The sequence below is a fragment of the Phaenicophaeus curvirostris genome, chromosome 2, assembly GCF_032191515.1.
Source record: "Phaenicophaeus curvirostris isolate KB17595 chromosome 2, BPBGC_Pcur_1.0, whole genome shotgun sequence".
Taxonomy (NCBI): domain Eukaryota; kingdom Metazoa; phylum Chordata; class Aves; order Cuculiformes; family Cuculidae; genus Phaenicophaeus; species Phaenicophaeus curvirostris.
This window is the reverse complement of record NC_091393.1, coordinates 55,962,403-55,988,861: the sequence shown is the minus strand read 5'-3', so window position 1 is coordinate 55,988,861 and position 26,459 is coordinate 55,962,403. Positions and strand designations below refer to the sequence as shown.

At 40.3% G+C, this 26,459-nt stretch overlaps 1 protein-coding gene and 1 non-coding gene across 4 annotated transcripts; both read right to left on the bottom strand.

The window, feature by feature from the left end:
• Positions 1–3,984: 3,984 nt before the first annotated feature.
• Positions 3,985–23,081, bottom strand: KATNA1 (katanin catalytic subunit A1). 3 transcript variants are annotated; one of them, XM_069852155.1, is made up of 12 exons: positions 23,010–23,025; positions 19,226–19,297; positions 18,293–18,467; positions 17,431–17,588; positions 14,928–15,111; positions 13,226–13,347; positions 11,742–11,847; positions 11,256–11,414; positions 10,004–10,130; positions 8,253–8,387; positions 7,847–7,973; positions 3,985–4,327 (listed from the first exon to the last, which is right to left on the bottom strand). In XM_069852155.1, the coding sequence occupies exons 2-12, from the start codon at positions 19,234–19,236 to the stop codon at positions 4,129–4,131; spliced, it is 1,503 nt and encodes a 500-aa protein (XP_069708256.1). In that variant the 5' UTR covers positions 19,237–19,297; positions 23,010–23,025; the 3' UTR covers positions 3,985–4,128. The 3 variants fall into 3 exon arrangements, with proteins under 3 accessions (XP_069708256.1, XP_069708257.1, XP_069708255.1); XM_069852156.1 differs by lacking the exon at positions 19,226–19,297 and having other exon boundaries at positions 23,010–23,081; XM_069852154.1 differs by lacking the exons at positions 19,226–19,297; positions 23,010–23,025 and adding an exon at positions 19,343–19,651.
• A 1,466-nt stretch (positions 23,082–24,547) lies between these two features.
• TRNAG-GCC (transfer RNA glycine (anticodon GCC)) lies at positions 24,548–24,618 on the bottom strand. The gene has a single exon. It is a non-coding gene; the product is annotated as a tRNA-Gly (tRNA).
• Positions 24,619–26,459: the final 1,841 nt, after the last annotated feature.

Below are 26,459 nucleotides of genomic sequence, written 5' to 3'. Positions count from 1 at the left end.
TTGGATACAGAGTCCTGTTTATTTTTTAGCTGTTCATGGGTAAATGAGAGCAAAATTGTTTATCAGAAGAATGTCTAGGAAAAAAAAAAGGAACCTTAACTACCTGGTGTTTGGCTAAGCACAATTCGTTTGAGTGATCAGAATTACCCATCTTCAGTTTCAGTTGTTATAGTAAAGAGAGAAAAGGTAGGATTCCCATATGCACCTCCTCACTTAAGGAAAGATTATCCGAAGTTTAATGAGATCTAAAATTATTCAGATACTTGTCCTTACAGCTGCTCCTCAAGTTGTCTCACTAAGCTGACCGCATGGCAGTGGTAGAAGAAACATTTCTAGCAGTGAAGTGTCTTGCAGATATCATCGTCCCACAGCGCAGCGTGGTGTGCATCAGTCCAGGATAACAGAGACACTGCTCAAACCTCCTTTCTTTTTTAAACTTTATTTTTTGTTCTAGCACCTTGGGGGTTTGTACATTGCTTCAAGCTCAGTGTCATTAGAGTGTAGGTTCTCAAGCATTTGCCAGCTACCGAGCTGAGTAGAATCATAGAATCACCAGGTTGGAAGAGACCCACCAGATCATGAAGTCCAACCATTCCTGTCAAGCACTAACCCATGCCCCTTAGCACCTCGTCCACCCGTGCCTTAAACACCTCCAGGGAAGGTGACTCAACCACCTCCCTGAGCAACCTGTTCCAGCGCCCAATGACCCTTTCTGTGAAAAACTGTTTCCTCATGTCCAGCCTAAACCTCCCCTGGCAGAGCTTGAGGCCATTCCCTCTTGTCCTGTCCCCTGTCACTTGGGCAAGGCAGTTACTCTGCTGATCTGGATTGAGTGGCAGTGACTGATGTCTCCCTGGAGCCCCAGGCAGTGCTTTCCAGGTCACAACCACAAGAGCTACCATAATGGTAACATAACCATATACGACACGGGTGATGCTAGAGCTGTGGAAGCATTTGAATTAAGAATGCAATTTAGTGAGACAAAACATCTGATAGAGGGGCTGTCATCCATGGCTCAGTGGGAAACTAAGACTATAGCACAGGAGCGGCGCTGCACAGACAAGAGCAAGTCTTCAAATAATCATAAATAAACTCTTATGTATGTGGAAATTACTGTTCTTTCCACTTTATGAATATAGCTCTGGCTCCTTCACTAGCCTAAACAGAAGTGATGTATAAGGCTGGAGTTGAGCTGCTTTGAAAAAAACAAACAAAAAACCAAACCCCAAACCACCCCGAGGATTGGGATGGACAGTTCTTCCTCACTGCTCAAGCACAGCAGGAATTGCAACGCAGATGGAAATTTGGCAGCTGTTAGCATGTGCTCTTTGCGTCCCTACTTCTGAAACTGTAAACCAGGCACCTGCACAGCAACAAGGAGATTCAACTCGATCCTAAACAGCTGTTGTGTACATGAGTGGTTAATCTTGAAAAAAAGTGTTGGCTCTGATTCAGAACTTGGCTGATTTCCATGAGTTAACTAATCCCCTGCTGTATTGTGTTCAGCAAAGTTCCAAGCAGGAGGAAAGAAATACTATCATCAGATTAATGAAATAAAAAAAAAAACCAAACAAACAGTAGTGCAAATCTTGAACACTAATTGCAAACCAACATTGCTGTGCTCCACGGAGCTGGAGCTACCAGGTCTCAAAAAGTTACAGTGCTAGTGCTCTGCTTCAGAATACACAAGGTTTTCCTGAGTCACAGAAGTCTCATGCTTTTCAGAGGAATGCTGCTTAGAGCTGGAACACTCCGAACCATTTTGTAAACTGGTTTTAAAATGAACTCCTTACCACAACTAGCACAGTTAGGAAAGGGCAACAACTGTCCTGCATGAGAGCCAGGGTAGGTCTCATTCTCCTAGGACATGAGCTGACAAGGATGCAAGTGCCAGCTGGGGGAAAAGAAGAGGCTTGGGTGGGGGGGACAGGAGGAATGACAAGACAACTGGAAAAATAAAACACTACCCAAAACACCCCACTCTATAGGATGGCAGTAGGTTTTAAGGAAAGGCAACATCTCTTATCTCATGAACTGCTGCTCTCACTCCAGCCCTTCTTGTTCTGCCACTCTCAGAACGTCTTTCTGCCTTTTAAACACATGAAGTTAAGCAGCATGGCCCTTCCCTCCACCCAGGGACTCCACTGGAGGGGGTTGGTATCATCATGTTCTGTGTCCCAAAACAAAATGAAACTCTGTGATACTGCAAATTCAGCATCTGCTGCTTTTTCCCCCTCTACCACGTATGACACAGGCATTCATTTAGCATGAACAAGGCTGGCTGAGCTATGGAACTAAACTACTTCTTTTAAAATGAGCTTTACTCTAGAAGTTCTCAGAATATATCCCACTTCCAGTTTAAGCGGCCCCTTACTGGACTGCTTCCAAGGACTACAGTATGTGTACTTTCCCTTCTTACTCCGGTGACAGATTAAACATTATGAACTGCTTGCAATGAATTGATTTATGAGAAGAAATCTCCTCCTGCAACACAGCTGACAACTATACACGTCTTCACATACAAACAGAAAAATAAGCATTAGGAGAACCCACTTCAAAATACCATGTCTTTTCTCAACTCTGACACACATGGCTTTCCTTCTGAAAGGAAAGACGTAACTGTTTTCCATTTTGGAGATAAAAGTCTGTAAATGCACATACTTGTATACGCACCTGAACGTCTTCCCTTCATTTCTGGGTTCCTCGTTCCAGGTCCACCCAGGGATCCAGGAGCTCTCAACTGTATCTGCATCTCAATGTCTTACTAGACTGTCTCATCACCAACAATACTGAAAGTCCCTTTTCAGTGTGTCCATACACCTTCTCATGACACAGTGGTGAGTTGTAATTACATAAACAAGATGATGAGAATAGCATTTGCACAACTGTGTACTTGGGACTCATTTGCCTTTACTCAGACTGCAAGTTCTCCTTTTCATTGTTGTTTTCCCTTCCCATCTGCCTTGCAGCATCCAAAGAGACACGTGAGCAGGAATTCCACAGCAGGTATCTGGCAGCTGAAACAAGTCTAGATTAATGATTAAGTCAGGTTAATGAAAAAGCATGAAGTTTAGCTGAAAGCAGAACTACAGCTGGCTGCTCTGAGCAGCAGCTCCTTTGGAAGCAGGAAGAAATGCTTCCAGAATTATAGGAAGTGGGCAGAAACTACAAAAGTTTTCATTACAATGACCATCGTTGAGCAAAATCTAAAATGATGACCTAAATGGGCATTGTAAAACCGGTCTGAGAACTGCTTCCCCATTCCACTTCTCAAGCAATGCAAAAAGAGAATTAAGATTGTGTCAGCTGCAAAGTCAAGGTTATGAACAGAAATCACTTGAGCACAAATGTAACAGGCACACTACCCCTCCCAGAACAGTCTTCACAGAATACTGCATAGTGTAAACCAGGACCCAGTCTAGAGTTTTGAGGCTTACAGTACCATACAGCCGAGGCAGAAAAACCTATTTCAGGAGTAATACTAGAAAGCTTTTGTTCTCTCAGACTTACAAGGAAATTGCACAGGTGACTGCATCACTGCTGGCTGCACGGAATTAGTTTACGCTGGCTGGATGTATTTAATATTACTTAATAGATACTGCAAACCTGTGATGATCCCACCCCTTGCTTAAACTTCAGTCGAATCTACTGACTGCCAGTATCTAAATCTCAACAGGTTCTTTATTAATACCTTAGGAACAGTTTAAGGGTAGAAAAGATCAGGTGGCAAAACCATCTATACAACAGCATCTTGTTTATTCCATTTTCTAGTTCTCAGCACCCCTTGCTCATTTAAACAAAGCTAGTTTGGCTTTCTTGAGTGCCAACAGCTATTTTTCAAGGGCAAAGCCTCTGATGAAAGAGTTCTAATATTAAACTTAAGTAATTTTAAAATCTTGAAGATCAAAGCAGATCCCATCAACATCTTTTGCTTTTGAGAAAAATGGGTAACTTCTGAGCTAGTTCAAAGAGAGCTCAGCAGAATTTGCATTTTAAAAAAAAATTTATTTAGACATCTGTTGCTCTTAAATTACAAAAGTTAAAAAGAGCATGCAGTGCACTGGCACGCTACTTATTACTTCTAAAGCTGTTTTAAGATGTAAGGTATCTTCTTCAAGATAAGACAACTCAGCATGATCCAAATTCAGCTATCCATTTCTCATATTTCTCAATGTCCGCAGCAGATACAGATTTAGAAACTTTCTTCAAAGCTATTTCAAAGTCTTCCATAGTTGTTGGCATATGCATTTCATCTCGGGAGAGATTTCTTATTTCTTCTGGTGTCAAGCCTTCAATACGCCTTCTCATAGCCATCAACGACGCATCTCTATCAAGGATGCAAAGGAAAACAGAAGTTATTCAACACAGGATAGCGAGTTCCCTCATTGGAAAGGCTCAACACAGCACTCCTGGTAAGCTGTTGCGTTCAAAAAATATGCAACAAAGAACTGTAAACTGCTGTGGGAAGATCTCCAAGTGCTTGTACGAACGATAATGTGTTATCTATAGTTTCCAAACACAGATTTACCTTCACTGGATCTTTGAATAGCTACTATTCAAATGCAAGACAAAAGAGGTAAAGACTCACTGGTTTATCTAATGCCACAGGATGCCTATGATGTAGCTGCTGTTTACAGTATTTTTTAAACAGGAACAAGGTAAATTAATGGTTTCACTCCTCCTACATAGAGGAAAAGTGGCTGGAATGTTTTGAATGACTTCTGGTCCAAATGGGAATCCCACTTTGAAGACAAGAGGGGTCAACAGTGTCTACATCCAACCTATACATTCAAAGCTAAATGTTAAGTTACAAAATCTGTTCAGCCCATGGGAACTCAAACTTCGGGCATCAATAAACATCACTTGTCTTTACAAGTGTGTCTTTTTCTTGCTGCATTAAGTTTGACTGCATCTGGATTTCCAGTAGTAGTATCAGTAGCAGCAGATGATGAGCTGGCAAGGTAAGAGCTAACACTGAAAGACTAAAGCTCCTTCTAATTCATTGTTACATAGCCTAAAATAAGAAGAAAATGCTATTTATTTTGTCTACCAGTAAAAGCGATGGAATATTAATCCTGGTAATACCACAGCAGCATCATATTACATTAGTAGATGAGAATCCAAAGAGAAAAAACTTATACATTGTCTTCTAGGAGGATTTAGAAAGATGGTTTCAGCATATTCTGTTTCAGTTCCATCCCCTCCCCTAAAAAGAAACAATAACTGACAGACTGTGTGAATTTACTACATGAATGCTAGCAATCAGAATGATACAACTAGTTGAATTTCAGAATAACCCAAAAATGTTGCCTTGTTGAACTCCATCTTAGTCAAATATCACCATGCTTTGCTGTATTGTATCATCATTTGTGACCTAAAAACTAGGGTTACCTAATCAAGAAGGAGAGGGGAAGGGGGGAAGCATCCCGTGCATCTAATATGCCTCCAACCAGCAGTTAAAGAAAGAAAAAAACCACCCATCATACCTCAACACACCCACAAAATGAAAGTGCAGCTGCCACCACTTTCTTCTGTAAAGTCATTTGCTGACAGTTATTCTAACATCAACTCTTAGTGCTTCTCAAATGCATCCTCATCGCCTGGACAAGCACCAAAGTTACATTCAAAAAAACAAGCAGCCACCCACTAGAACACACAGCAGGGATCAGTTCCGTTCCAAAGACCTTTCAAGCTTCACAGTCCACTCAGAACAAGAATTCAGTCAGTTCAAACTCCCATCTAATATGCAATTTAGATGCATTTTACATTTCCTGAATGTCTTTTTAAAATAATGTTTCACTCTCATTTTCCATGGTTACATGCTGACTGCTAGGATCAGTACTGCTATATCTAACTAGTTTTCGCTCTGGCTCAGCAAACTTCGGATTTCACCACAAATTTTTTAAAGTAAGAGAAAAATTTGACCCAACCAGAGTTTTTGTTTCCCTTTTTCTTAAGTTTTGTTTATGTCACTAGCAAGGACTGTTACAGTTTACAAGTTTGAACTTTGCTTTGTTTCTATACTATATGCCTGAACCATACAAAAGCACTTTTACATCAACCACATGTCTTTTTGTCTCAATGTAAATGAAACAATTATGTTTAAAATCTGTCTTTCCTGACACCATTAACAAAGTGTAAATACATAGGCCAGTATGAGTACTTCCTTACTGATTTCAAATCATATACATCCAAACTCCAGTTTGCCTGGATTTCTGGTTTCTGTCACCTCAGAGGCCACCACAAATGAAGGACTGGGGTATTTCTTTGTGCTTTTCTTGGTTTTGCCCTTTTTTTTATATAGCATTTGTACCAATGGACTTGATTAAAAATAAAAAGCAACAATACATGTATTTGTATGTGCATATATATATTTATATATCTATGAAATTAACTGAAAAACACGACGTGCATTCTGACTTTTAAACAAGTGTACTGGCATGCAGTATAAGATTAATTACAAATAACAAACGCTGAACAGACCAGAGAAGACAAACAATGCACAGAGCAGAAGGCCAAACAAATTCTATCATGTAACATGAACCTATTAGCACAAACTCCTTTCAAAGCACAGCCAACACCAAGACTGAGCAACAGAACACCATAAATTCATCTCACAAACCTAAAATGAAACAAATCTGCACGACACTGATTCAGAGCAACCAACATACCATTCTTTTCCCAAACACTGGGTCAGGTTTGTTCAGGAAATAGTACTGAGCCTCCACACTCTTAATTCAGCCTGAAGTGACCCTGCTGACAAGAGCCAAGGCAGTTGTGTACAGGCCACCCACATGCATCCCTGTGGCACAGCATACTGTGCTCCCAGTGTCCTGACAAGTGTTTGCAGACCTGTATTATGAATCAAGGGAAGAAATGGATCTGCAGTTGAGGAAAGTAATGAGGTTTTTAAATCAGCACAGGTCCCTTACCCTGTTCAAAGCACAGCCCCATGACAGTTGTGTTGGCACAACGTGGAGCTCAAGCCTTGTACTGCCACACTTTCTTGCTACCTCTACAGCCTGAAAACATAGTTATGCACATGCTTATTAGATGACAGCAGCACTTTAAGAAGTTTGTCCTTTATCCCCTACTGCTGATTCTATAACTTGCCACCACCGCAACTGTACCAGTGCAAATCTTCAGATGTAAACCAGGTGACTGATATAAGTCTTCCCTTTCCCATTTTTGAAAGAAAATAAAAGATTGAGGGAAGGATTCGAAGTTATTTTTAGTCGATTATTTCAGGAATCTAGGTTACAGAATAGGCCCACAAATGGTTGCATGCAAATAGTACTGAGAAGGGGAGATGGAGGAGGTAGAAGAAAACTCAAGCCAGTCTCATCACTACAGCCAGCGTGCTGAGTACACAGCTCCTGTACTGCCACACAATATGTATACCTTTTCTGCGTCACGAAAGAAGAACATTCTGCATTTTTACTGTAGTTATTCTGGCCTCTGCCACTATCGCCTCTTACACATGGATGCTCTGTTGACACAGTATAACCTCAGCGGAACAACTGCAACTCTATAGGTTGAAGCCTACCATCCTGTGGATATTCCTCAAGCAAACAATTTGGTGTACTTGAAAGAACATGGAATTCTACCTAAATTATAGCTTGTTTAGATTGCTATGTTGCAACTGCTCTTCATCATCATTATGTGAAAATTTCCAACGGAAACCGAGGGAAATATTAATGCAACATTTCACCTTTTAGGCACACATAAAAAACAAGGTGCAGTCTGTTTTTATCCAAAAACTTAAATAATGTAAATTAGCTACTTTACAAACAATTTCCTCAGAGTTTGTAGCAGCAGTGACACAAATGATGCAACGTTAACATACCTGCATACGTTGGTAATGTCTGCACCTGAGTAACCCTCCATTTTCTCAGCTATATTTGCAAGGTCAACATCATCAGCCAGTTCCAGCTCTCGCAGATTTATTCTTAGGAGTTCCTCTCTACCTTTTGCTAATCAAAGAACAGAAAATTGAGTCTATACAACTTGCTTTCTAGAAAAAAGCAACTGATCAAAGGATAAGAGGTAAGAATGTACACTGTACTGGAAAAAAGTAAATGTTCAATGTTCAGATTTAACCTGGTCCTGATTTCACAAATGAATATGTATCAGCATAAATAATATTTGTTTCAATTGGATTTTTAAACCAGGTTATCAAAAGTAAAGGAATATTGATTGATGAAGTTTAAATTTTAGTCTTTTCAACCACTCCTCTCTGCAATTCTTCATACCTGAGGGTAAAGGAATGTAAATTCTTTTTTCTAGTCTCCGTCTTAGGGCTTCATCAATATCCCAAGGAAAATTAGTAGCAGCAAGTACCATGACCATCTTGGAAGGATCATCATTTTCAGCAGCCCCTCCAACACCTGCATAGGAGAGGAAATAAAACATACATGTATTTTGTGAAATTAAATGTATAGAGAGAACAATATCCACAACTCTATAATATTAAAGCAGCGACTCTACTTCACTGTAGTGAGTGCGAGCACTATAGAATCGCTAAGTGCAACAGAGTTCAGTTTTTCACCTGTAGGACAGCACGCAAGCAAAAACGGAGACTTAGTTTAACTGAGTTATAAACTAGTTTAACTCAGTTTAACTGTGGCCATTGCTCAGATCAGAAAGTTTTTCTCTACCATGGCTGGAACATTTTTACATGCAGGGTTGTTTGTATTTCTGACATTCTACAGCGTTTGAATTTTCACGTCAACATCCTGTAACAGCGTGTGAGGAAAAACAAAATTTGCCCCTCCAAAACTGAAAACAATCACCACACTAAGAAATAGACATTCCTCCTCCACAAGAGTATTCACTAAGTGTCATGCAGAAGCAGCGTCACTCCTCTACAAGCCTTCTTCAATTCTGAATTCAGGCCAAATGTTTCACATACACAAGTGGATTCTTACAAACTGCTGAAGCGAATGTTTAAATTTGGTGGACTGAATCACAGCTTCTCAGAACCAGAGAGAACACTTCAGTCTCTAAATATTGTGAAACTACTGCTCGAAGAAGAGGTTAGTTTCATTAAACTTGCTACTCTCTGGATTTACTGTTTTTGCTTACAATCACAGGATTGGGCTGTGGAATAGTTATTGTACGTAGTCTGCCTCAAAATTTGCATATAAAACACCATTTATGAAAGCTCAAGTAAAAAGACTTCAAATAGTTGTTACTAATAAATTAGCTTATGTACATACTTGAGTTATAAGAACAGAGCATTACAGCTCTACTACTGTCTACAGTCAAACATAAAAGAGTATCAACATTAGAGAACCAGAAATAAATATACAAATCTTCTGACTCATGGAATTCTATCAGAAATTACTCTGTAGATCAGCACTTTTCAGTTGCTCCTTTCTTTCTCCCTGGTCAACAGAAGAGTATAAAAAAGATGCCCCCGTAACAACTTCGCAGTGTTAACTACTTCTAAACTTTGTTGATTTGCAATATATAAACCAAACAGCTGTAACGAACTGAATGTTTTAAAAAAAAAACTCTCCCAACCGCTTCTACTTAAAAATGCCTTCATTTTTTATTTGTATCTTTTGGAGAAAAAAAAAAAAAGAGATCCCAAAGAAGTTAAGTATAATGACTGCTTTTAAAGTTAAATTGGAACAGGAGACAGTTCTTTTGAACCATTTTTCACTTGGTTTTGGAGAAGTAAGCAATATGCTAGGTAAAGACTGAGAGGAGCAATTCATATTTTTTTTCTTCTGCAGTTTTGGAATCTTGTATTCTCCACTGAATCTTCCTTATTCTGGGTCACTAACATGAAGTCATTGCTCAGACGCTAAAAAATTGTTAAATAATTGCTATCATTTCTCCTTCCATATTGGCAGCTAGAATAATGCATTTGTATATTTTTACCCCAACCTTAAGTAAGGTTTTCAAACAAATTGCTTCTTGAAAACGAAGAAGCACTTTTTCTTTTCTCCCTCAAGCTTCCTCCGGTTCAGCACTTCCCAGTGATAGGGTTATTTACCATCCATTTGAACTAGCAGTTCTGCCTTCACACGTCGGCTAGCTTCATGCTCCTCCGAAGTTCCCCTGCGACTGCAGATAGAGTCTATTTCATCAATAAATATAGTTGTTGGGGCGTAAAATCGAGCCTAAGGAAAGCAAAAGATAAAGCAAGAAATGAAATGTCAATCTACTCACATTTAAGAAATAGCAGCATATTCAGAGCAGAGTAATAACATATTTACCCGAGTGAATCCGCTCATAAGTACCAAACAATACCTAACCTTCCCTCTCTTTGACCACTGCACACCACTATACAGCAACTGTGCATTCATTAATAACATTTGAGCAGAATAGGTTTTGGCGAAGTCCTATGATTGCTAGGGCCATAAACAAATGTTTAATCAGCTAAAAGCATTTTTACACATTAGGAATAACATTCATAACGGTGAAAATCATCACAGAATGCTTGAATAAGAACTCAGTTAAAGCTAGGATGAACATTAAGCTAGGACACCATGACACAGAACCTGTCCAAGAGATTGGTCAACTTCAACGTAACTCTAACCTTTGTGAAAACATAAGAGGTCAACAACAAGGATCTGCAATAATAAAAGCTGTTGCCCTACAGCAGGTGAAATGTTGTCTGTTTTGTGTATGCAATTTTGATCGACAGGCATGATAACAACTCATTTAATAATAAAGCATATCGTCAGAGATCTTTTTTCTCCTGATTTTTCTGACTACTGTAATCGCAGCTCTGCTGCCCCCTTCAGACCTGGGCACCCTGGCAAACACTGCATTCAAACATGACAATACATGAAAAAAAGACTGCATATTCCAAGCAAATTTCAAGTATTATGTGCTCTAAAAGTCAACTATCGTTTGTTGAAGGTCCACTCATTTTAAGCATAAATAAAAAACCTCACTCATCCCTAGCACCACGTCCAGACAGTAAGGTTCTTACTTCAAAAGCAATTAGATTCCACCTCCAGTTTTACACTCAAGTGTATTCTACTTGTCAGCTTACAGTTAGCTACCTCTAATGTAACAAGCTAATCCTGGAAATAAAGACTACCTAATTTTTCAGTTTTTATAAAGCTATTTAGGAATAACCAGATCTTGAATGTACACAGCCAAATTAGGAGGTCGTGAAGTGAAGCTTGGAGAGCTGTTTGTGTATGCCACGAGTTCTAAATCCTGGCAAGCTTTCACTATTCCAGAATTAATTCTGCTTCATTATCTCACTATTTATCTTCAGAAACTTCCATCACCATTTCAAAAAGTAGACGAACAAGTTTCTCAGATTCTCCTCTGTATTTTGAGGTAAGTGTGGAAGAAGAAACATTGAAAAAAGTAGTCTTGCATTCAGTAGCTACAGCTTTGGCCAGGAGGGTCTTTCCAGTACCAGGAGGACCAACCATCAGCACACCCTATTAAAATGAAAAAGAACCGTGTTTAGGATAAGAGTCAAAACAGAGACAATTTCACAGTTTGTTTCATAGTGTAATATTAAATTATTAGATGTAACCTTTCCTTTCAAAAGTTATTAATTACTATTGTTTATTTGCAACAATATAGCTATGTACAGTGTATTTGTCTGGCTGATATCTTTATTTGGTTAATACCATTTACCATAAATTTTATTACTAAAAAGTGGAAAGAATTTATATAAACTGTAGAACACCTGAAATCTCTTGTTCTGCCAAGATCAAATCCCAGAATGCTGCTTATGATCACAGGATGAGAATTTTTCATACCTTCCATGGTCTTCTAATTCCCTTAAAAAACTCCGGCATCCACATTGGTAAAACTACAGCTTCCTTAAGCAGCTTTTTGGCTTCTACTAAATCAGCAATGTCATCCCTGACAAGAAAGACAAAGTTGTTTGACAGATTCAGACAGGCTGGAAAAGGACCAGTCCACAGCTCAAAACAACACACAATTAAACTTATTGTTATATAACAGCTCTTCCAAAATTCAGAAAATAAGTTGGATTTATTTATGTTCTAGTGGCAAAAGCCTACAATAAATACAGTCGGCATCCAGCTAGGAGACTCCAGCTGCATGCAAAAGCTGAGAGAGACACATTAATTATTTCACTAGAGCACCATTGCTCTTACTCACAGAAAGAATAAGCAGAATAAGGCAAGTTGGTTAAACTTACGGTAGCTACAGATGATGTTTTCTTCTTTTGCGGAGACGTTGGCTGTCCCCGAAACCTGAATATCATCTTTCATCATTACAAGAACATTTCACTAAAAGCTAGTAAGTGGAGCTGAATTTAACAGATTTTATAGAATTCTTTCTCAGTGTTACAAATGCATTAATTCTTAGACACCTTATAGGCTGGTCTTATTTTCTTGAGGGTAACTCTTAAGAGTATTCCACTTATCAGTTTGTACTCAAGTAACATTTTGATTTCAAAGCTTATCTGTACAGAGAGTTTCAAATCTGAGGTCGCCTTTTAAGATTCAATATAAAAACTGAAACATACATTTGCATATTGAACTGAAATACATGACATTTGCATACATACAGAGCTGTTTGTGGGATTATTCAGGTTTTTTAAAGCCTACTTTATTTGCCAGAAGATTTTTGCTCATTTAATCCTCAGAAAACCACCTAAGCTTGGGAATATTTGGAACACAAAACAACCTTTATATAAGGTTTAATATTTAACACGTTTATGTAAACGTACTGACACATGGTTACATTTCATACTGGCAGACACATCACGTCCAGCAAGATTTCAAAGGGTTCCTACATTGACATAACTTCTTTATTAACTGGTTTTCTACCTTGGTATGCCCCTGGGTAGCAAAACAGGCTTTAAAATTAAAAGACACTGGTAGACACTAGAAGCTTATACATTGCAAATAGTATAAAAAAAATTGATTTCAGGACTCTGAGAAAAGTTCAAGAAGCTTTGAATGGTCAGGTTGGATGGGGTTTCGAGCAACTCGATCTAGGGAAAGATATGCTTGCTCATGGCCAGCGGTTGGATTAGCTCATCTTTAGAGGTCCTTTCCAACCCTAACTATTCTATGAACCCACGGGTGGGAAAAATGTTCTAAAAATATTCAGCTACACAAGAAGTTCAGTTGCCTATTTAAGGACTAAAGAAAATCTGCAGCTACTTTCTATAAGTAAGCATATGCTAAAATACTTAATTCTTGCCACACTGTGTAAGAGGAAAAAGAAACAACAACTCAGAAAGACTGACAGCAGAATTCAAACTTACCATCGAATGTTGGGATTCTGAGAAATTATATCTCTTTCCAAAGCTTCTACTAAATCTTTATCATATCCAGTACTATCAAATTTCTTTGGTTCAGACTCTGAAATCTCAGATGTGGATTTGTTCTACATATAAAGGATATAACAACATAGATATATAACAATGGTTATGCTACCGATGGGTTTTTATAACAAGCCCACAACAGCATCATATTTCCAGCAGACAGCAACATAAATCAGCATGAAAATAATGAAGCATCCATGTTACTGCTGCACTGCAGGATCTACGTGGTTCACCCAGACTTCCGTACAGCCCTGGTCCCATTTCCTTTTCCCCAAAGCCAGCACAGTGTATTGACACAGGCTCTTTGCTTTAGCAGGTAATCAAAACTTCATATACCTAACCCAGCATAACAGTGGTCGCTTCTTCTCCCAGAGAAATCAAAAACCATCTGAGCCAGTAGCTGGGGAAGGGGGAATCATGCGTGAGACTGCATCAGAGAGTGTCACACCAAGGCAGAGTAACTCAAATTCTGTGTCATAAATATGGCATATGTATGGGACACAACAAAAAAAAAAAAAATTAAGCAGGACTTCCATGTAGGATGAGCAAAGGTGATCTGCAGAAAGACCACAGGAGTATAAAAAGACCTAATTAACTGATACAGAAGCATGGAGAAGAACAACAGTGAAGCAGCTCTGCAGTACAGCAGAAGCAAAGAAGCTACATAGTTGAAAGGGCTCAAACAGCAGAGACCATGCAACTGAAAGGAAATAAAATACACTAGACATACCCAGTTTTTTTAATACACTTAACAGCAAGCACTGGTGTTGACAGAACAACTGTAAAAAAGAAAAAAGACCTATCCTGTCTCTGTGTGTGCATATCCTTAGCGAGAGAGGATTATCACTCAAAGACAATGTAATTCAGCTCCTAATAAAAATAGTAGCTTACATAGCTGAACAATTCTACCCTTGTAATTTATATTACTTCCACAGGCCAAGACACCTTGCCACAATAGAAATCTGCCGAAGCTAACAAAGTATTACATGGATATTTGATTTATTTAGGCTCTGGAAAACTATTAGTGCCTTCTGCATGATCTCTTACTCTGTTCACCAGTTAAATTTATGGAGATCAGAGAACAAGCAAAAATTAAAGCGCTCTGATTGCAAAGAATAGATCATAGCTCATTCTCTCTCTCTCTCATGAAGTATGTTGGGGTTTTGTTTATTCTAAACTGAAAAGAGCCTGAAGATAATACCAGATTCTCAATAAAAGAATAAGTAAAGATCTCCCTTTAAGGTTTATTTAATCTTGCAATGCTGTGGAACAGGCAAGTTAATCTCAGTCTAACATACATGAAAGCAAGTAAAGAATCCCCAAGGACATCCTCCCATTTGAATGAGCTCCATCAGGTTTGGTTTCAGTAATTCAGTGGTATAATTTCAAACAACTATCTCCAGGTTGCAGTAAACAAGCCCACATTTAACAGATTACTTCCCCCAGATAAGGATTTGGTGTTCAGTTTGGTTTTTTCCGCCCCCATTAAGCCATAATCGAGACTCCTTTCAAGATGAGATTCAAATCAGCACACTGACTTGAACAGAAGAAAGTTTTTATAGGCACCTAATTTTATAATACACTCAAAATTAAGAGAGCAAGACTGAGTTTCTCAACTTCATGAAGCTACTTGCAAACTTACCTTTTCCTCTTTTCCTTTATATTGTGGATCCTTTTTTTCCCGGCTGCGGACTGCCTTCCCTTTATCACTGGGATTTCGAGAGGACGTACGGTGAGGGCCTCTGACAGCTGCACTCAAACGATTATTGTGACCTCTGCAATCACTGCACTGAGCAGACTGACGTTTTCTGGGTCCCGGCGAAGGTCTAATTAGTTGTAACATATGCAAAAAGCCTCAGTGTAAAGTCACTGGTGAGCACTACATAACCGAATCAAGTGGTTACAAACTGAACAGTCATCTTGCTGAAGATAAAAATCAGAATGTACATCAGAAACAAGACAGACATTTTTAGACAGTCACTAAAAATCTATTTTCCCTTTGCCACAATCTCAGGGCTCATTTGCTTAAAACAAGCTCCTCACTGTGTATATTTCATAAATAAAAGTAATCCTAGTATTACGGAGTTTGGGGGGAAGAAAACAACTGACAAAAAAAGCCATCCCAATATATTTTACCCTTAGCACAATGATCCTCACTCTCCTACACAAAAAGATACAAAGGTTTCTTAGGAATGAGAGTTTTATATTCACTTTATATTATTTTCACTTCTTGGGAAAGAAAATGTGTATACGAGGTCTTCAGTTGTTTGAAATTAGACTACTTTTAGAAGCATGTACGAATAAACCAGTATCATGATTGGTGTTACGGATTTCTTAAAAATTCAGTTTCTTCCCCATACAAATCTGTTATTCTCACAGATACACTTTTTTCATGGGCATTCCTAAAATTCCAGCATTAATAAGCTATGAGTCAAGCTTAAGTTCAAGGATATTTCTAGAGAGCAGAAAATGGAAGATTCTGGTTTGGAGAGCATTTACTTGAACTAGAAGATGTGTTTTGACATATCATCCAAGATATATTAGGATCCAATATGTCCAGAGAAATTGCCTTTAAATGGTTAGCAGTAGCAAGTTTATCAGAACTGTACGTGTCTCTTCAGGGTGAAATGCGTATTAGGCAACGTGAATATGCTAATGATGAGATCATAAGTGTTAAAAGTCTTTTCACTCTCCAAATGGGGCATCTACCAACATATACTTTTATTTATGAACACTTAGCCACCTTAAATTCCACCCCAAAGCTCAAAACAAAGGAACAGTGTGATTACACATCTCATTTCCACCTAAACTGCCGAGTTCTCCTGTCTCAGTAAGGGTATTTACTGTGGTTATTCCAATACAACATGGCCCAAGTTTTCACTGTGGCTTTTTCACGTTACTACAACTCAATACTTCACCAACCAGCAAGATAAACAGAACAGAAACAGTTCTCTTGAGCCTTTTCCTTATTAGAAACAGAAGTTTGTGTATCTTTTCCCTAGAAAGCTTCAAGACACCAGGAAAATTCTACCTCTCAGACTATTCTTCCAGAAGGCTTGAATGAAATTGGCTAGCGGTGTTATAAAGGTGTTAGATGAAATAAACAGAAACAGTGTGGTCACGTAAGACTCACTTCTTTCAGAAAGCAGGCTTAAAGTAAATCAGTTAAAAAAAAAAGGTAAAAATGTGCCTGTAAAGCCTAAAGTTACTCATCTGTGTGAAACAGCTTATAAGTCTAAAGCCTCAAAGAGCAGTTTGACAATACAGCTAAGGAGATTCAATATTGCCTCCTGTCAAAACGCACAGTTCCATATCTGCTTCGTGTGCACTCCTGTTCCCTCCTCCCCACTACCACCAGCATGCGTTAGAACCTCAAACCAGCTCGGATAATTGATTCTGGGGGAAGAAACCAACAACAGCTAAAAACCTAAAAGCTAAACAATAAAACACTAGCCCCACAAAACCATGTCTTTTTTTGCCAGTTTAGCATCCTGAACCAGCTAATCAACACCAACAAAGACAAAAGCGGAAAAACCTCACATAACTGTGGAGGGCAGGACTGTCCTTTCAGCAGCAGCTACAGTGTGAAACCACATTGAAAGTCCTCAGTTTCACAGACATTCACAGCATAATTAAAAACTACTTCTGAAATAAGCCGGCTTGGCTGCAGCTGCTTGCTCCCATCCTTTCTCTCGAGCTTACCCTGGCCTAACCAACCAGTTCATGAAGGAGATCAGGGAACCTCCTTGCTACGCAAAAGAAACTGAGCTTGCTCACTTTTAGATTTTGCTCTTACTTTGACAATACATCTTCATGTTTTTCATATCAGCTACATGCAGAATGATTTTAAAGTTGATGAGATGATTAATTCGGGAATAGAGCCTCCACAGAATAATAGATTTATTTTAAGAGGAGGAAAAAAAACCAAATCAGCTGAACATTAGTCAAGCCTATATAAGACAAAAGCCCCAGAATGTTCTGACATAGGCTGCCTCAAAATGACATTTCCTTCACCAGCAGCTTCCCACTCTTTGTGGCGTGTTACATATCTAAGATCTAGAACAAAAATTAACCAGGAATAGGCCGAAGTCAAAGAACACTTTGCCCTGATAAGCATTAATTTAGGTCTTCAGGTTTTCTCTTACCTACGTTCAGCCGGTACTGGCAAAGACCAGACTTCTGCATCATGAGCTGGTAATTCTTGTTGTGATGCTTTCAATGGAGTACTGTCTAGTTTAAAACTCTCTAGTGTTTTCATTATATCTTTCACATGCTTAGCTTCCACACTTATCTCTTGCCAAACCTGACAAAAAAAAGCAGATTAAGCACATTGCAAATGAGTTTGTAATAGCTCTCTCTTCAAACCCATATAATGCCTGGATGGATTCCACAAGGTTTCACAAGTTACCTGATTCTACTTCAACAGACAAGGCTAACATACATCACCTACTAAGAAGCTTTTTCTGCCTCCCTCAGTACATTTAATAAATAAACAAATAGATTTTGGACTTAACACTAAAGAAGCTTTTGACAAATTTTACATATTAAACAAGCATGACAGAAAAGAACACAACCCAATGGATTGAACATCAATGAAAAAAATTAGTTTGTATTAGGTTAACACGGTAGCCTCAACTCAGTTTCTATTAAGGATCTAAATCACATCACTAAGACACTGAGAGGGAAATAAGACTATTCAAAATGATACCAGCGTAAAAAGCTTCAGCATAACGGAGGCATTTGTCGACAAGAAGCTGACAGGCCAGACAGTGCACTGGCTCCCCAGGGCTGTGTTCCACTGCCTGTTTTGTCATTGCCAGAGCAAGAAGTCATAAAGAAGGCTTAAATAAGTCTATATAACAAAAAAAAAAAAGCCTACATATAGGAGCACTACATTTTATCAGAGAACGGTGTAAGTATTTTTATATTTTTATTTACCATTAGATAGGCAGGTTTTGCTACTTTAATGCTTTTCCCCTCAAAATGTCCCAGAAAACTACTATTTACCTGTTGCCATTTCTGTTGCAGATATGCATCTCTGACAGAGTAGAGGTACTTATTCATTTGGTCAAGAACTCCCTGGTAGTAGACCATGGCAGAGTCATAATTTCCCAGTAAGGCATATTCACGGGCCAGCTTTACATTCTCACTGATCATAACAAGGCTCATGTTCAACATGAAGCTGAAAAAAAGCAGGAAATATTAAGGAAAAAAAAATACAAGGACTACAACGAATTTTTGCAACTATTTTCACTACCTCATTTGGCATATCAAAATATAGCAACTGGAAATATACTGGTTAGGAAAAGGTCCTAGAATAAACGCCATCTATTTAAAAAGATAATTGTTTCTCTATTAATAGAAATGAAAATCTTCATAGAATTCTTTCATGCAATGAAGGTTCTCTTCAAAAGCATGTACAAGACATACAGATTTAAATGCACCATCAGAAGCCACAACTGCATACTCTCCTTCCTTCTTTATTCTATTGTAAAAAAAAAATAAGGTATTTTACTGTTAACATAACATTGTCCATACTATAATGGCTTGTGGTTTAAAAAAACAAACCAACAAACAATAATCCAAAGCCCTTCTTCCAGATGCATTAAGTTATGTTAATTATTTTTGCCTTAACATTCCCACGCATAAGTTTATCAGTCTGATTTTGTTTTGCAAAGAACACTATATTTCCATTTCTTTGATTTTACAAGTCTTCAGTTTTATTTAATGTTTCTTTGAAGCAAATATCTGCCTTCTGTGTCCAGCTTGCACCTCCCTACCACCTTCACTTTTACAATTAAAAAGAAACTCTTGAAAAATGCTGAGGCTGCTGAGTTATCACTGAAAGGTAAGGAAAAGCCACAATTAAACACTAAGTGCACAGAAGTTGTCCTACGTTCATATGTGTTACACATCCCACCCCCTTCTTCTCTAAGATACCTGCCCTGCATCCACTTTTCCTATCTCCTCTTTTCCACACAGCGAGCATTTCCCCACTCTCCTCCTAATTTCCTAGAATCAAGCACAGAAAACATTAAAACAAGCAAATAAACATGCCTGCAAGAGCGTCGTCTTGCTCTCATTCCAGTACCTGTACCCAGTACCAGTAAGAAGCAACTGCAGACAAGCAATTACAGCTAAGCCCTGGGATGAAGCATGCTTGATACAGATCAACTATTTAAAGAATGTAAGAGGTACTAAACTTACATGCGCAATAACCAGACTTAAGGCTGAACACACTTCAATACCAGGTCATGGTCAAATTTGAATGCACTATCAGAAGTTTCAGAAGCCACATTTTGCACACTTCAGACAACCTATTGCTAAAATACTAGGTCCTAACAGTAAAGAGGGGCTGCTAAGTACAAATCAAACATTTTAAGACTTCCACTCCTTTTTCTGTCCGCCTTCCAAGTAGCTTTATGCACAGCCTCTGACAGCCCATACCTCTCCACACAGAAAGGATCCGTGGGGCTGAGCCTTGGAAACCTGCTATCATAAGCAGCTGCACTATATAATCTCTCTGGCCAGAGACTCGCTGAGCTGGCCACAACCACGTCTACAAGCTGATACAGTTAGTGTGACAAGCAACTACAAGGACTCCCATACCCCAGGCTAATTAAGCTTCGGAGACACAGTTGGACTTGGGAGTTTTGTTGTTTTTTACTTCAGGACAAAAAGCCTCAAGATGTGTGTGAACTGCTGTATGGATCATCACACAGATATTACCACAGTTTTCCCTGCTATATTTAGGAGCAAGCTTTTCCACTCCTGCTCATCCTACCAGATACACCTGTTTGCCTGTCCTGAGAATTCTAACTGATGACTAACACCACTGAAATCACAAGTTGAGCAAGATGCTAATAAACATTTTAAAAATCAAGTAACAGCAAGTTACTAAAGCCAAATTAGACTTTCAAAACACAGAAAGAAGCCACAGACAACTTCTTTTACATTGAATGCCATAAAGGAATCCAAGTAGAACAGCAGTCCCATTTAAATATCCAGAAAAAAAAAACAAACAAGAAACCCAACATTGTAAGAGTTGCTTTTACTTGGAAAAGTGAAAATAGGAAGAATCAAAAGAAACCTAAAGAGGCTAAGTCAGAAAGCTTGAGATCAAAACAAAGACGGAGAAAGGAAGGACTGAAAGGAGAAACAGACAAAAAAGAACGAGCCAACATCTCATACGGGGTGAAAGATCCTCACTTAAATTTGTTATATTATGCTTCCAACATTACCAGAAGTAGTAATTACAACAACAACAACAAAATCTAGTAATCCGTCTCTGTGGTACTGAAAACATAAGTGAATTTACTTTAATCTAGAAAAATAAATGAATTTGTTGCCTCATGTTGAGTCATAAGACCAAGAGAGCTTGAAGTGGCTTCCAAATACAAGACTTGTACACAAAGTGGGGCAGAAAAAGCTGCTGGCTCTGCTTTTCTCTGGACATGCTGCTGCTGCTGCCCCTGGAACACAGGCAGTGTCAGAGCTGATGCACTCATGTGAGCCTACAGGCTTAAAGCACCTGTAACTGAAGATGCTGAAGCAGCTCTAAGATTGAGGGAAGGGAGGAGGGGTGATGCGGGGGGTGTGTGTAAAAAAAGAGTTAAAGGACTAATCTGAAACCAGATTAAGGTTTGCATCATAAAGTCACAGCAGATTGTGGCAGCTCAGAGCAGGGTGTAAGATGTGGGAGAGTCGTGAGTATGCACAAATCCAGAGTTAAACCAGAGATGAATTAAAAAAAAAAGCCAACCAACACAAAACCCAAAACAAAGCTAATCCTACACAATAATTTTTAAAGTATTTACAAGTATCTCATATTATCACATAACAGGACGTCAAAGCAGCATGGCTGCACTTATCAGCTATGACCTTTCAATGAATCATGCTCAGTGGAGTTATCTTTGTCCCAACCACAACTGAAATAGTAACGAGCTCACGAAGTTTACAACAAATAGGATATAAGACAAATAACCTAAGCACTTTGTCTTGAAAGTTTAATTTGACACTGTGTACAAACACACACCCCTCACAATATATATACACACTCTACACTACCTGTGACTATTTCTTGTTCCTTGAAATTAACACAATAGAAACCCATCAAATTAACCCACTTCTAATAACAGAATACATTTTACCATTTGCTCCAAGCACCTCAAACACTTCTAGGGTTGAGAACAGCCAAAAGCAGCGTGGGATGAAATTTAACAAAGGCTCGAGAAATCAACAGCTTCAGAGAACGAGGTTTTGCAGCTCATTTTTGCATTTTACTTTAAAGGTAACAGCTTGACCATCATCAAGAAAACAGTGGGGGTAAAGTCACTGTGGAAAATGTGATGTAAGAAATTGTCATAAGAAATGACTATACGTAATTTCTGCTTGCATTCACACATTAGAATTTGGGAAGCCAAAATTGAATGCAGAATCAATCCTGTTCCACAAAGAAATCCACTACAACTTTAAAAAATAAAAAAAAATATTAATATACAGATGTCGGGAGGGAAGATTTAAGTTGGGGTCTATCAGTTACTACAGCTGACCCATCAGCTACTCTGCTGACTCAGAGAACCGCACAAACCATACAAGGAAAACACCTCCAAGGAGCTCTGCAGTCCAACCTTAATGTTTGGACTATGCCAGAGCCTGAATTTTGGCAAAGCATACACTTTTCCATTATTTCAGCCTGTTACGCAGGCTCTGACATAAAAGCGACCGCGTAAAATTCAGAAAGTTCTCTCTGCAAGCCAGAAGAGAGAAAAAAAAAAACCCAACAAAGTAACAGCTGACAGGAGTCAGTTTTTACAGGTGACATGATGGGCTGCGATCAAAACTGCACTATCTCCAAGCTCCTTTTCAGCTTCAATATCTTCACAACATCCTCTCTTAGCAACAATGGCCCCATCCAACCTGGCCTTGAACACCTCCAGGGATGGGGCAGCCACAGCTTCCCTGGGCAACCTGTGCCAGCGCCTCACCACCCTCATAGTGAAGAAATTCTTCCTTAAATCAAGCCTAAATCTGCCCTTCTCCAGTTCACAGCCATTGCCACCACTCCCATCACCACAAGCCTCTGTGAACAGTCCCTCCCCAGCTTTCCTGTACCCCCTTCAGGTACTGGAGGGTCGCTATAAGGTCTCCTCGGAGCCTTCTCTTCTCCAGGCTGAACAAGCGCAGCTCTCTCAGTCTGCCCTCGTATGGGAGGTGCTCCAGCCCTCTGATCAACTGTGCAGCCCTCCTCTGGACGATGCTGGCAGAAGATCTTATGTTTTCAAAGCCAAGTCCTTAAAATGATCGCATTACTCCCCGTTCAGCGGGGTCGGCGTTCTTTTAGATGGTCAGCCGGCTCCTCAGAAAGGTCTGCAGGCAGAGCGGACATCAAGAACCGATGCCTACTGCTTCCCTCCGCTGGGAAAACCGGGAGAGCCGCAAAAAGCTCGCTCCGCTGAGAGAGAACAGGCAGGGGGAGGGGAGGAACGGGAGCGCTCCGCTCCCCGCGGCAGCGCCGGGCGGCAGCCCAGCCCAGCCCCCCATCCCGGGGCAGAGCCGGATCCCCGCATCCCAGGGCAGAGCCGGGCAGCCGCCCCCTCCCCGCAGGGACTCCGGGTGGAGGTGAGGGTCGCGGCGGCGTCGCCGGGAAGAGGGGCCCCCTCCCTCCTCCTCCTCCTCCTCTTCCTCCCCCCCGGGCAGAGACCCCGCTCCCCGCTGCTCTCACCCCTCGCGGCTCTCGGCCCCGGCCCCGCCGCTTTCTTCCTCCCCGTTCCTCCTCGGCCGGCACCACCCCCAGCCCGCCTCCTCCTCCTCCTTCTCCTCCTCCTCCCGCCGCCGCCGGCGATTTGAAGGCAAATCCGGTCGCGTCACTTCCAGCCCGGCGACCCGCGGGGGGCGGGGGGGGGGCGGTGTCATTCCATTCATTCGTGGAATCGCGGGATCGCGCCGCGGTCGGGTTTACCGGCACCGAACACGCGGGCTAATAAACCTCTCCAAGACCCGTTTTGGAGTTTTAGGAGCGTTGCGGCCTTTCCCGGGCCCGGGCAGGGCGAGGGAGCGGTCCCCGCCGGTCACGTGCGGCGGGAGGAAAGCGGGGAAGGAACGACGATTCCCGCTCGCGCGCACCTGGAGAGGCTTCCCCAGAAATCCTTACGCGTATTTTATTGCTTTCCAAGGCCTAATGTTAATGTCGTTGCCAACTTCGCAACAGCCAAAACTCTTGCCTTTCCAGCTCTGCCTAACCTCGCCTTGGAGGGCCTGCAGGAAAGCTGGGAAGGGACTGTTCACAAAGGGTGGTGGGGATAGGACTGTGGGCAATGGGAATAAACTGGACAGGGGCAGATTTAGACTTGATTTAAGGAAGAATTTCTTCCCCGTGAGAGTGGTGAGGCCCAGGTTGCCCAGGGAAGCTGTGGCTGCCCCATCCCTGGGGGTGTTCAAGGCCAGGTTGTATGGGGCCTTGGGCAGCCTGGTTCTGTGGGAGGTGTCCCTGCCCGTGGCAGGGGGGTCAGAAACAGGTGATCTTTAAGGTCCCTTCCAACCCAAACTATTCCGTCATTCTATATTTTGATTTTACAATTCAGCACTGAATCGGATGCCCTTCTAAGCAAGGCATCCCATCTTACAAAAGCAGTGGGTATATAGACTAGTTTTAGACAAAAAAAAACCATGTAAGTCCCCAAAGAATGCTTGTAGGTTATCCAGCCATGTCTGGAGACTCCCTTCAGGTTATCTCCTGACCCAAGACAACTACATGTCACGAGTCAATTTAAGCACATCAATAAATTCTCACAGCTTTAAGAGAGCGCTTATCCTTTCAGATAATTCATCCATGTCAGGAGATTGCCTGCGTATTCTCTCTTGATACAAGACAGATTTATATGAAAAGATAATGAAACATACAAACCAGCTGCAGCAAAACCTATCAATTAATTCTCGCACAGCTGTTCAGCACAGATCAGACTGCACACAAGATGTTATCATCTCTAAAGAATAAGCAGTGGCTGGAAAATATTGCTTGAAAGAAAACATGCACTCAGAGGGATGTTCTGTCCAACCTTCAAAAAATGCATTTACTTAGATAAAACTTAATTTTAGCATAAATAAAAAAATTCCACTTTTTGTAATAGTAACTACTTGTATCATTATGACGGCGATAAGCTGCTTTGTTTTCTATCTTTTTAAAAAAAAAAAAAAGGAAGAAATCAAGAAGAAAGAAAAAAAAGTGCGTAGAGAGTAAAGAGGGGGTAAAAGAAGATGAGTTGCATTGGCCGGGAATCGAACCCGGGCCTCCCGCGTGGCAGGCGAGAATTCTACCACTGAACCACCAATGCTAACACATTAGAGAGTTTCCCGCCTTCCTCCCTTGAACGTCACATGGCGGATCGCGCCTGTGCCGCCTGACGCTTTCAAACGGTCGGAGTTTGAAAAGGCGCGGTGGCGGCTTTGTTTTATCCCACTCATTCCTATCCCGAATCTCACGAATTCCTAAAATCCTAAGCGCTCCTGTACCACAAAGCTTGGTTGGCGTGAGCTGGAAGGATTTACCCTCCCTTCTTGTTGCAGAAGAACAAATGAAAAGCTGTAATTCTGCCCTCAAACCCAAAGCAGAATTGGGACAAAACACAGACTCTGCCTCGACAACCTGAGATGTGCACTTAAAGTCGGTTTTTTTTTTCTCCAAGACAATTCTTTCGAGGGAGGAAAGAAAGGAGGAGGGAGGAAAGAAAGGAGGAACAATGTTCATATTTGATTAGCCAAAACTAATGATTAGCAACTAATGTTATATATTTGATTAGCCAAAACAATAATTTAATATTCATTCTGAGAAAGGCTCAGTGTGGTTTTTATTACTCCAGCAGGTGTTACACTGCAGAAACCGATTCTGAGAAAACAGAAGCAGTTTCTAAAACTCAGGAACGTCATCAATTACCAGTAGCTGATAATTCAGCCAGGCTGTTCTCTAGTGCTAGAATTCTTCCTCTCATTCACAAGTTATTTGTAAGTAAGTGCCAACGCAACCATCCACTCGCATCCTCTGGGTCAAATATGCACATGGGGTTAACAGTCTGGTCAGCAGAGGCGAGGAAGCCTCAGCTTCTCACCTATACTGGGCACAGACAGACACTTGACCCTCCTGCACGAAGGGACGGATGCTCCAGGGCACTGACTGTGAAAGTCAGCATAAAAGACACATTATTTTCATATAAACATTAGGGGATTTGGAAATTATGGCCCAAGCCACCACCATGTAACCCTATAGAACCCAAACATACCACTTAAGCGCTCAGAGATCACATACCACACGTGTAGCTGGAGAGACCTGGCAAAAGGGGACGTCCATCCCATGACAGAGACAAGTACATGATATTCAAAAGACCAGTGAGCAACCTACTAGGCCTGTGGGACAATGCAAGATTAAGTTTAATAATGAGGCACATAATAAATAAATAATTTGCTTAAGCGGAATCGTGCGGTGGTCTATGTATTTAATTAGAGGATCCAAAAGAACTGACAGTCAGAAAGATATTTATAATACAAAAAAGACATTATATATACATATACACACACATGGAATATATCTATATATATCTATATAGATATATAGATAAATCAGTAAACTTGAATAGTGCCTTTATCAAGAGCATCTTAAGGCATTCAAACATTTTACTATGACATTGATCCAATTTATTATCTTTTTGCTTTGGCTGAATTAAAGCAAGCAGATTAAAGGTCTGATCTCAAATACCAAAAGCATCTTAAACCAAAGCCTAACAGCATCTTGGTTGACAGCAGCATTATCTAAGAACTCACCCACTGCACTGCCTGATAGCTGAATAATATTAAAAGGAGTCTAAATAAATCATTCCCACTCACAGCTTTGCAACAGCAGAAGATAAGTCAGTCTCAAAAAGACTTTCTAGCCATATATTCTATAGATTCAATTACAAATCGAGGATAGAAAAGATACAGCAAGAGGGCCTGCCCTAGGATAGAATGCCACTGAATATCAAATAGTATTTACAGTACAGTTATAGGATTATAGAACATTTTATAAATACAATTAACATGTATACAAGGGCACATAAAAGAGGAAATTTATATTCATGCTTTACAAAGTGAAAGTAACCTGAACTAAATCTCACTGCAGAATTTCACAGCTGCTGGTTAGGAG

What these genes read in the sequence shown, in the direction of transcription:
- KATNA1 (XM_069852154.1), bottom strand. Translation starts at nt 19,368, where the DNA reads ATGAGAGCAAGACGACGCTCTTGCAG. An exon ending in CCAGTACCGGCTGAACGTAG is followed by an intron (nt 15,112 to 17,430) that starts GTAAGAGAAAAC and finishes ACAACTAATTAG; the next exon opens with ACCTTCGCCGGGACCCAGAA. An exon ending in TTCGTCTACTTTTTGAAATG is followed by an intron (nt 10,131 to 11,255) that starts GTGATGGAAGTT and finishes TGCTTTCCTTAG; the next exon opens with GCTCGATTTTACGCCCCAAC.